Genomic DNA, 12260 nt, shown 5'->3' with positions numbered 1-12260 from the left:
CTTGGAAAATAATTCCTGACTAAGTGGCTTAGTCAGTGGATCTGCAACCATACTAGTACTAGGCAAATAAACCACGCGAATAGTCTTCAGCCTATTTATTACATCACGAATATAATGATACCTTCCCTCAATGTGTTTACTTTTGCTATGAAACTTTGGATCTTTGGAGACCTTGATCGATGCCATATTATCACAAAAGATAGTGACAGGTTGTGATGCACTTTCCATGACCTTTAGTGATGCAAGAAATTCCCTTAGCCATACTGCTTCCTTTGCTGCTTCAGATGCAGCAATATACTCAGCTTCCATGGATGAAAGAGCAACCGAATTTTGCTTCCTGCTACACCAAGAAATAGCACCTCCTGCCAAAGTAAATATATAACCTGACATAGATTTCTGGTCATCCAAATCTCCTTGCCAATCAGCATCAGTATAACCCTGCAGTTGAAGATTATGATCGTTAAAACACAATGAATAATCCAAGGTTCCTTTGACATAACACATCACATGTTTAATTTGTTTCCAGTGCTCTTCAACAGGATTCTTTCGATATCTACTTAGAATTCCAATAGTAGCATGGCTAAGATCGGGTCGTATGAATAACATAGCATACATAAGACATCCCAAAGCTGAAGAATAAGGACTGCCTTTCATTCTTTCTTTTTCCTAAGGAGTGCATGGACATAATTCCTCACTGAGTTTAGTTCCCTTTACTAAAGGTACATTAACAGGTTTACAATGTTCCATAGAGAATCGTTTTAGAATGCTTTGAAGGTAAGTCTTTTGGGACAAACCAAGAAGTCGTCTATTCCGATCTCTATGTATTTCCACTCCCAAAACAAAGGAAGCTTCCCCCATATCTTTCATATCAAATTTAGAAGATAACCAAGCTTTAACTTCCACCAATGTAACTTTGTCATTAGAAGCAATAAGAATATCATCAACATATAATGATAGTAACACAAAATTACTTCCAATAACTTTAGTATATATGCAATGATCACCTTCCGTCATTGAGAACCCATGTGACGTGATAGCATTATCAAAAAGAATATACCATTGGTGTGAAGCTTGTTTAAGACCATATATAGATATATTTAACTTACAAACCATATTTTCTTTTCCTTTTTCTCCAAAACCTTCTGGCTGTAACATATAAATTTCCTCCTCCAAATGGCCATTAAGAAAAGCAATTTTGACATCCATTTGATGGAGTTCAATATCATAATAAGCCATCAAAGCACTAATAATACGAATAGAAGTAAATTTTGCAACTGGAGAAAATGTTTCCACAAAGTCAACACCTTCCCTTTGTGTAAAGCCTTTAGCAACAAGCCTAGTCTTATATTTTCTACATGGCCAGCTGCATTAAGTTTTCTTTTGAAAATCCATTTACAACCTATGGGTTTGCGGTTGTTTGCTAAATAAACAAGTTCCCAAACCTTATTCTTCCTCATTGAGTTTAATTCTTCCCGCATTGCTTCCACCCACAGTTGTGATTGAGCACAATTAGTGGCTTCTTTATAGCTTTTTGGATCTTCCTCTAAATCTGAAATTTTAGAGTGCATTCCCCCAGAAACACATAATAATCATCTAAGTATGATGGAGAATGTGTATTCCTCCCACTTCTCCTAACTATATTAGTGTTGGGAGTATGGTCTCTATTAATTTTTGGAGTAAAAACTTCCTCATTACGTGAGTTAATTCAAGATGTATCCATTTGCAATTCATTTGGAGTTGCCAACAATTCCACCCTTGCCCGTTTAGCACGGCGAGGGTGTGTTGATCTAGAAAAACTGCATCTCTACTTTCCACCAGTTTATCATTCTCAGGATCATAAAAATGATACCCTTTAGATATTGAAGAATAACCAATAAAAATTCCTGGTGTGCTTTTAAACTGCAATTTAGTACAATATGGATTTGGCACTCTAATTTGACCATTGCAATCCCAAACATCTAAATGATGAAGTGAGGGTTTTCTTCCAGTCCACAACTCATAAGGAGTGGCTGTGACAGCTTTAGATGGCGAATGATTCAATAAATAAACAACAGTATATAGAGCTCCACCCCAAAAAGACAAAGGTAAATCAGAATAAGCCATCATGGATCTAACCATATCCATAAGTATTCTATTCCTCTGCTCAACCACACCATTTTGCTGTGGAGTGTATGGCATAGTATAATGATGAATAATTCCATGCTCCTTACAAAAATTATTTAATATTCATGAATTATAATCTTCCCCACGATCAGTTCTTAAAACTTTAATAGTTTTATTCAATTGATTTTCCACTTCAGTTTTAAATATCTTAAATGCATCAAAACCTTCCGACTTGTGTTTGAGGAGATAGACATAACCGTATCTAGAATAATCATCAATGAATGTGATAAAATAAACCTTTTGACGTTTAGTAGGAATTGACATCTCACCACAAATATCAGAATGAATAATAGCAAGAGACTCTGTAGATCTTTCCACCTTTGGAAAAGGCGCACAAGTCATTTTACCCATTATACACGCCTCACATGTACCAAAATCCTCCCACTTAAAGTTTAGAATTCCAAAATTAATAAGCCTCTTAATTCTATTTTTAGATATATGACCAAGTCGTAAATGCCATAAATAAGATTCTGAACATGTGTTCATATCATTAGAATTCCTCACTATGGAGTTATCTTCACTAACTAAGCAATCAACAGTATCATCTTCCAATATATCATCAAAAAAATAAAGACCATCATTACGAACACCAGTATGCACTAATTTTCCATTGAGTAATATTTTAACCCTTCCCTTTCCAAATAGTATATCATAACCAATAGATTCCAACTGAGAGACAGATATTAAATTCCTTCTCATACTAGGTGAATATAATGTATCCTTCAACAATAATTTTCCTCCACCAGGGAGTTTGAGAATATAATTTCCAATTGCAAATATATCAGCTTTAGCATTAGTGCCTAAGTAGACATATCTATTTTCTCTTGGAATTGTTTGCATGGAAGTAAAAAAATTTTATCTCTAGCAATATATGATGTAGAACCAGAATCGACAACCCAACTATTTAGAAAAATGGTAGTAAATAAAGATTCAGTGCGTACGAAAATGTGATGCATACCTTCCCCCGAAGGGTTGCCTTTAGGATCATCTTGATTATTGTCCTGCTCCTTTTTATCATTAAATTTCTTCTTCTTCCTGCAGTCATCTCTGAAATGCCCACACATGCCACAGTTGTGACAAGTGAAGTTCTTCTTGTTCTTGTCACCCCTTGAGATGAGTCATAATTTTCATGGTCATCACGGCCGCGTTTCTTATTAAGCTTGTCTCTCATATCCCCTTTAGGCTTCCTCTTTTGCCAGTTCCTTTGTTTCCATTGTATCTTTCCTCTACAAGGTGCAACTCAGAATTGTTTGAGTTTCTTTCCTTTTCCTGGGAGAGTTTTCTGTCTTCTTCCATAAGCAAGTGATGCTTCAAATTGTGCATATTAAGTGTGCGCTCAGAATGACAAAAAGACATCTTGAATGGTTCCCATGAATATGGTAAAGAGTTCAATACTATCATAACCTGCACTTCTTTTTGAAAAGGATAACCAGCAACCTTTAATTCTTCCGCCAGAACACTCAGTTTATTAATATGCTCATTAACAGAAGCACCTTCATTCATCTTAGTAGAGAGAAAATGATTAACAAGACTGAGCACTTTTACCAGAGACACATCACCAAAATCCTTTTCCAGTTTGCCCATGATTTTCCTGGCAATCTGTTCACCTTCATACTCAGCAGATAAAGAATCAGTCATGAAACCTAATATAAATTTGCGAGCTCTTTTATTATCCTTAGCCCATGATTCATATTCTAGCAAATAGCTTCCCTTTTCCTCATTACTGGCATCATTATTTGGCTTTTCCAGTTCAGGAACATCAATGACATAATTAATATTCTCAGCAGTAAGCAAATACAAGATCTTCCGTTTCCAAACCGTAAAATTAGATCCATCTAACTTGTAACCTCTGATTAATTCAGAGAAAATACTATTCTACGTCATTGGATAGAAAGTGAAATTACTCTTGTCTGGCAGCTTCACGTGAACTAGCACAAACTAGTGCAGGTTCACCTTGATCCACGTGTAGACTTGATTGCGAACTTGATTCGATGATGATTAAAAAAAAGTCCCTTTCCTTCCTTCCTTGATCACCGTGCTGACAGAGGCAAAGTCAAAGGCCAACAGGGGATCGTTGGCGACGACCACGTGCATAGGCAGAGTCAGAGGCAGCAGGGACACGTCGGCGACAACCACGCGCAGTGCCCAGGACGCCTATGTCCCCTCGATCGGCGGTGGCTTCCTCGATCCATGCGCACAGCAAGGAGAGGCAGATGCCCCCGCCTGCAGCACGTAGAGTTTGACGATCCAATCGCCGCGGGGGCGGCAGCGGCGTGATAGGGTTTGTTGCTGCGGAATTAGATCGGACTGGCTCTTGATATCAATGTTGGGAATTGTGGGCTATTCAGTCTACTCTCTATTTCTCTGCTTTTCCCGTGGTACCGTTCACAATGCATAATGAGGCTAGAGGGTAGAGACCTATATATAGACTCCACTTACAGGTGTTACATATATACATATATTTAACTTGTGTTCCGGAAAACCGTGTGGCTTTTGAACCATGTCACTAACCACGATCAGACATGCCAGTTTTACGAGTCTAAAATATAATAATTCCAATCACACATGTGTGAGTCATGTGTCATGATCAGTTGTATGTATTAGATCTATTTTAATCTGATCATGTGGGCTAACAGTCTGCAGAGCCGATACTGCAAAACAAACACATCAATTCCATCGTGTTGTGCCCGGGTCAAACATGTATGTAAATAATAAATATTTCAGTAGAGTCGATCTCAATTAATTCCTCTACTGTATTCCAGCACAGATGTCCTCAGCGGCTCGAGCACAAATTCCACGAGTTAAATTCCACATCAATAATTCCCCATCACGCATCAATAAATAATTCCACATTGAGGTAGACAATAACCATAATATAAATAATATGTATAAATGTTGAAAGCCACATATAAGAAAATCCAATGAGATGAGCATGTACGAGGTACTTGCGTTCAAATTTATTCCCTCCCCAATCTCTAAGACAAGATAGAATTTAGGATAACTCTTTGCTAAGTCCATTTTCAACCAATAGTGTCTATAGGTGGTGTCTAAAGAAAAAAAAAGAGTAAGAAACTACTCATGGACACTACCTCCCTAATGCATAGTGTCTATGACAAATGAAGAAAATAAATCTCATCCAATCCTCTCTCTTTTCTTTTCTTGTCTCACCCTATCACTCTTCTCTTTTTCTTGGTTCTTGTGTAGACATAGTGTTTTGCATGAGAAACCATGTCTATTATTTTCCTCATTAACTCTCTTGCCATGTCATCAAATTGCTTATGTGTCAGCCTCATTAATGTTATGGACACCATCCTACTCGAAGGGATGCGGATGGTCTAAGGGTCCGTAGAATATGATGATTTTTTTTTGTATTTTATTAGAACAAGCACCTAATAGTTCCTTTGGTTTATTTCGCAAAAAAAAACCTAATAGTTCGGAGCGCTTTCCTTCTGCCTCCTTGACACATATCGTGTGATGCTAGAGGTTCAGGTTTATATACCCCGATTCTTCCACGATGTATGCAACTGAATAAATTCCAAGAAGCTCAATGATAGCACGATGAAGCTGCGAACTAAAATATTCTATATTTCATCGAAAACTAATTGGTCAAGCAAGGCAGTAAGATCTTTTTACAAATCCAAAAGAAGCCCGAGTTTAGTGAGGGTGATTGTTGAAGTCACCATCTGCTCGGAGCAAAAACTTCAACCGGTTTTATTGTGCAGTTAAACGGGTTTTTTTGTTCACCTGCTCAACCCCCGGTTAGAAAGCACACAAACATGTCTATTATTGTCCGAACTTTGGAGATTTCAGTGATGCTAGTTAACCGAAACGAAAAGAACAACCCCAGAAAAGTAGGAACACCAGAACCATCTGTGGGGCCGGCCGGCCTAGGTGGGGCCACCCAGTCTAAATTTGACCGAATTTTTGTGAAGTTTTCTTGATGCAAGAGTTCAAAAAATGAAATATGCATTGTACTCAAATTTAAACATGCTATGGGAAAGGCAAAATAAAATTATGCAAGGAAATAAACTATCCTATATGCAAATGCAAGAATGGATACGTACCATGTGTCTCATGGCAAGAGCTCGGTTTTTGAGCCTGGAGCGGGACTCTCCATACCTTTGGTTCGATTGTCATCGCTGGGTGGAGCCCCTGACGATGACACTTTCTTGGTAGTGGGCTTTGCTTCTATCTCTTTGCTCTCCGATTCCAAAAACTTCTTACGCTAGATTCTTCGCTTCGCATTCATGTAATTGTGAAGCTTGATCTACTCTCGAATTCGGATGCTTTCCACTAATTCGATGAGGCTTCCATGGAAGGGATGGATGGCTTCTTCGGCTCTTTCTCGAATTTCTTTTTCCGGTTGAAAGATTTGACCTGGGAGCATTGCTTAACCTTTGGTCTAAAGGTGAATTTCTCCGGATCCCACATCAATGTGTGCATTCGCCGTACTCAAGAACGGCCTTCCCAGAATGAGTTTTCAAGTATTTTATATTGATTTTATAAGTTCATTATTTTCAAAAACTAGTTCTGAGTTTGAGGTTTACAAATAGGTTCTCGGTTTCTTGCATCCGGGACCCTAGAATCAAAACTAAGATTGCAATGTGGTCCCTATCAGGGTCAGCGGCGGTCCGGGTGAGATTCCAACGACGGGGCTCCCCGGCGGTGGGGGAAAAGTGCTGGAGGAGCACCACGGCGGCGAGAGCTACTTGGTGATGTCCTTGGTTGAGGCTGAGGTGGCCGGGAAGGGGGTCGCCGGCGGAGCAGGCACTCCAGCTGTGGTGTTGTGCGGCGGCAGCGTTACTCCAATGAGGAAGCGGCAGCGTGGGTAAGGCCGGTAGGACCAGTGGAAGGAGAAGGAGGCGTCTGGGGGCTTGGCAAGGGTGGGGAATGGTCGGAGGAGGGAGTTCACGGCGAGCACCCCCCGTCGAGCACGACAATGGCGGGCGACGGCTGCTCGAGCGCGAGCAGGGGTCGAGCTCAGCCTTTAATAGGCGCTGGGGGGGGGGCTGAGGCTTAGTGGTGAAGGAAACGACTCTAATGTATTAAGATAATAGATAGATAGATTTTAGCTTTACTTCTTTTAATTAATGGCATGGGCGCATGCAAAAAGAATATAATTATCATAATAGTGGTCACAGGCTTATTACATAGAGTACGAGGTTTTTAGGTAGAAAGGAAGATAGGGATCGTCATCGTGTCTTTAGACCGATCCAACTTAAATATGAGTGGTACACCTTGATTTCAACCTGCAGTGAACCATTCCACTTCGCCACGCACGTAACGTGCTAGAGCACCACTCTTACTTTTCGACGTTTCCCACAGCTAAGCTTTGACCATTACTACTTCTCTACGTTTAATTTCCTCCAGCACCAGGCACGGACGTTTCCAGGAATAATGGAGAACAGGAACAAGCGCCTGCACGTGTTCCCACGCCGCAGCTTCTTGGGGTTGTATATGTATGTGGGGATCGATCGAGCTCGATCCGAGCACAACTCTGCAACAAGCAAGAAGCAAAGATGGCCATGGCAGCCAAATCCTTGGCGCCGGTCCTCATCCTCACCGTCTTGTGCTGCTACGCCTTCCTCACCCCTTCGCACGCTGCATCCGACGACTTCCCCCAATGCCTCTCGGCGAGCATCCCCTGCCAGCTCGTGTACGCGCAGAGCTCGCCGTCGTTCACCTCGGTGCTGCTGTCCTCCATCAGGAACGCTAGGTTCTCGACGCCTGCGACGGTGCGGCCGCTCTGGGTCATCACGCCCACGAACGCCTCCCACGTGCAGGCCGCCGTGTTCTGCGGCCGCCGGCATGGCGTCCGCCTCCGCGTGCGCAGCGGCGGGCACGACTACGAAGGCCTGTCCTACAGCTCCAAGCGCCCGGAGGTGTTCGCCGTGGTCGACCTGTCCAGCCTCCGCGGCGTCCGGATCGACGCGCGCAACTCCACCGCGTGGGTCGACTCCGGCGCGACGCTCGGCGAGCTCTACTACGCCGTCGCGCAGGCGAGCAACAACCAGCTTGCGTTCCCGGCCGGCCTGTGCCCGACCATCGGCGTCGGGGGGCACCTCAGCGGCGGCGGCTTCGGCACGCTGCTGCGCAAGTACGGCCTCGCCGCCGACAACGTCCTGGACGCCCTGCTGGTGGACGCCAGGGGGCGGCTCCTGGACAGGGACGCCATGGGGCCCGACGTCTTCTGGGCCATCCGGGGCGGCGGCGGCGAGAGCTTCGGCGTCGTGCTGTCGTGGCAGGTGCGCCTCGTGCCCGTCCCGCCGACGGTCACGGCGTTCAGGATCCCGGTGGCCGCCGACGAGGGCGCCGTGGACGCCGTGACCAGATGGCAGGAGGTGGCGCCGGCCCTCCCCGACGACCTCTTCATCAGGGTGCTCCTCCAGAACCAGACCGCGACCTTCGAGGCCCTGTACCTCGGCGCGTGCGACGCGCTCCTGCCGGTGATGCGATGCCGCTTCCGGGAGCTCGGGACGAGGATGAACCGCACCCACTGCCAGGAGATGACCTGGATCCAGTCCGTGCCCTACTTCTACCCGAGCAGCGGCGGCGGCGGCACCGTGGAGGACATCCTGAACCGGACCACCGCCGCGGGCACCTACACCAAGATGACGTCGGACTACGTCCGGCGGGCGATTCGCCGGGACGCGTGGGAGAGCATCTTCGCCGGCTGGCTCGCGAGGCCCGACGCCGGGATCATGATCCTGGACCCCTACGGCGCGGCGATCGGCGGCGTCCCGGAGGCGGCGACGCCGTTCCCGCACCGCGCCGGCGTGCTGTACAACATCCAGTACGTGAACGTGTGGTTCGCCGGCGGGGACGGCGGCGGCGCGGCGCAGATGAAGTGGGTCAGCGACCTGTACGCGTTCATGGAGCCGTACGTGAGCTCGAGCCCGAGGGAGGCCTACTTCAACTACAGGGACCTGGACCTCGGCGAGAACGTCGTCGTGGGCAACGTCAGCAGCTACGAGGCCGGCAAGGTCTGGGGCGAGAAGTACTTCAGGGACAACTACAAGAGGCTCGCTTTGGCCAAGAATGACATCGACCCTGACGACTTCTTCAGGAACGAGCAGAGCATCCCGCCGCTCCGCCCGAGCAAGTAGGGAGCGGCAGGGACTAGATAGGAAAATGGCGCGCGCCTATACGGTTGAAACATTTTATTAGAATATAAATCTAGTTATTAGCTTATCCTAATCATTAATTTTTTTTTGCACATGTTGTATAGCTATACAGTTTCCTGTATTTGAGTGTACTTGCCTTTAACCACGTACGTACTTGTGGCTGTGGGGCTAGCAAAGAAATATAAGGATTAATATTAGTCCTTGAATAAATTCAGCTATTCTTAAATTTGTCTCTTATTTTCTTTCTGCTTGTGGCAAACTTCCATTACTAATAACTTTGTATACTTGCTTATCCATCAAAATTCATACTTCTTCTTTCTACATCGCAACAGCGTGGTTGTTCAAAATGTTTTACTTGAGACCTTAGCTTGATCTATGTGTTGAGGCCTATCTACTGTTACTTCATGCATTCAGGCCTTGTTTAGATCCAATATTCAAAATTTCAAAAAAATATTGTGGCACCTGCATTGAGAATTAAATCTAGATGAAATAAAAAACTAATTGCACAATTTGCTTATAAATTGCGAGGCGAATCTAATGAACCTGATTAGGCCGTGATTAGATATTAAATTGCTACAGTAAATATATGCTATTGACAGATTAATTAGGTTCATTAGATTCATCACGTAGTTTACAGACGAGTTATGTAATTGGTTTTGTGATTAGTCTATGTTTAATACTTCAAATGTGAAATGATTCCCTTTCAAAAACTTGACACAGTGCATCTAAACGAGGCCTCAGACTTTGGCCAGTCAATTTCGATTTCACCTTTTTAAAGTTTACCATCCGCGAGTTCAGCTAAAACCTAAGCGGTTGTTGTACCTCTTAAGTTATATGCAGTTTTTGTTTTTATTGAAAGTTCTAAATTATAGGTCCCAACTACACTGTCGTTAGTCTTGCAATTGCAAAAGTAGGTAATTCAACCTAAGGCCTCATTTGGTTTTTTTAATTTAAGTCATAAGTCCTGTCACATCACGTTTAAACACCAATTAGCAGCACCAAACATAGACTTATTCTAAAACAAATTTCATAAGTCATGACTTAACCATGAGACGAATCTATGAAGCCTAATTAGTCTATAATTTGATCACTAATTGCTACAGTTATCATCTGCTAATCATGCATTAATTATACTTAACACTATAAGAATTCTATTTTTTATGACAAAAGTCCCCATGACGAGGACAAATATCATCATATATTGTAACATAATATGACGAAAAAAATAGTGGCGTCATAAATTCATGAGACCTTGAACTATTTGTGACCACACTCTATATTATGTCACATAAAGATGTCGTGTGTTGTCACAAAATACCGGCCGGCAGTAGCCGATCGATGGAATTGTATTTGTGACGACGTGGAGTGGTTTTTTGTGACCTTTTTGTAGCATCATTGTTTTTTAATTTTGACATGACGGTCCCCATCGTCATTATTCAGCCATAGTCCTAAAAAAATAAAAATCATGAATATACTCCCAGTAGGACTTTGACTATTTCGAATCATTCCCCAAAATCCCCCACTCCCACATGAGAGGCGACGGGCAGCGTTTGGGCGAGCGGAGCATGGCTGCCGGCGAGAGACTGGACCGAGCGTGGCTGCCGGCGGCGGGTGGGCCGGTGTTGCGTGGCAGCCGGGCGCAGGCGGAGGGGTTGGCGGGCGGCCTGGTGGAGCGCGGCAGCTGGCTAGTGGCGGATCTCGGTGTGAAGCTAGGGTTGACGGAGCACGGCGGGCGGCGGAGCTTGGCGGGCTGAGCGCAGCTTGCGGGCGGGCGGAGCATCGGAGGGGCCCGGTTTGGTGGCGAAGCGGAGGTCGGTTGGGCGGCGAGGCGCGCGCGGCTGGCTGGCTGGCTGAGCGCGGTGGGCGGGGTGAGCGCGGCTTGCAGGTGGGCGGGCCGACCGCAGCACGCAGGCTGAGCGTCGTCTCGGTGGTGGCAGCTCCTCATAGCCCTAGGTGTGCCATTTTGGCAGTGCCCCATCCCTGTCCCCCCTCTGTTGCCTTTCACTGTTGCTCACCTTCCCTCTTCGGTTGTCATGTCACAGGCGTCCTCCTCAACCACTCGGACTCGGCGGTCAAGCGCAGCTCAGGTTGCCCTACAACCTGGACCCCTTGCTGTTGTTGCTGCAGTGCCTCCGTCCACTGCTGTCGATCTGCAGGCGCCGCTTGATGATATGACCGGGTTACCATTGATTATGTGCCCGACTTGCAAGGATGTGTGGGTGTTTACTGGTACTACCACGAAGTCTCAGTATAATATTGGAAAGAGGTTTTTCAAGTGCCCCCGGCAAGGCTATGGAAATGTCAGTTCAGTGGTTCCCTGAATGTGCTTCCCTGAAAATGGTAGTGTTTGTAGCATTCAGTGCCTGCACTATTGGTATTAAATTATCTGTGGTTGTCATTTGGATGCAGGGGAGATGTTCCAGCTATTGGTTCGAGGAGGAATATGTGGTGTACCTTGAGGATCATGGTTATCTACTTCCAGCTTCCTCGACCATTGCAGCTGCTTCGACAACAGAAGTTCCTAAGCTGGTGGGAAAAATTGATAGCTTGGAACAAAATCTGAACGAGGTGAAGGAAATGGTTGGCAAGAATAGGGAAGGCTTGGGAAGTTGCATTTGTCTTGTGTGTGGATGTGTGAATGTAACAATATTCGTGGTGTTGGCCATTGGCTTGGTTGTAGCTGTATTGAAGTAGGCAATTCTGATGATGTATGGGCCTTTGTGTTGAAGCTGTAGTGTTGAAGAACATATTGTATTAACCTGTTGTGGTGGACAGTAGTGTGCCCTATGTATGTGCAATGCTAATGTATGTTGGAAATAAAGATCACTTTTGCTTTGATGTGAAAATTGTGTGGGTTGAAACTTTTGCAGCATGTATGTCACTTCCAATTACATTTTGTGACAGATTTTGTACTTTCCATGACATGGCCTTGGGGTCATAAAAACCCAAAAATACATTTTAGGACAGATTCTG

General features: G+C 44.7%; 2 protein-coding genes across 2 annotated transcripts; both read left to right on the top strand.

Moving 5' to 3' along the window:
• The first annotated feature begins 7481 nt into the window (after positions 1-7481).
• On the top strand, positions 7482-9401 carry LOC120703690 (berberine bridge enzyme-like Cyn d 4). Its single transcript, XM_039987843.1, has one exon. The coding sequence runs from the start codon at positions 7683-7685 to the stop codon at positions 9267-9269; it is 1587 nt and encodes a 528-aa protein (XP_039843777.1). The 5' UTR covers positions 7482-7682; the 3' UTR covers positions 9270-9401.
• Positions 9402-10852: 1451 nt separating this feature from the next.
• LOC120702144 lies at positions 10853-11981 on the top strand. Its single transcript, XM_039985901.1, has 3 exons — positions 10853-10988; positions 11415-11587; positions 11697-11981. Exons 1-3 carry the CDS (start codon positions 10853-10855, stop codon positions 11979-11981), a joined length of 594 nt encoding a protein of 197 aa, XP_039841835.1.
• Positions 11982-12260: the final 279 nt, after the last annotated feature.

Source organism: Panicum virgatum, chromosome 4K (genome assembly GCF_016808335.1).
Source record: "Panicum virgatum strain AP13 chromosome 4K, P.virgatum_v5, whole genome shotgun sequence".
Classification (NCBI taxonomy): Eukaryota; Viridiplantae; Streptophyta; class Magnoliopsida; order Poales; family Poaceae; genus Panicum; species Panicum virgatum.
The sequence above is the reverse complement of the archived record's forward strand: the minus strand, read 5'-3'. Positions and strand labels throughout refer to the sequence as shown.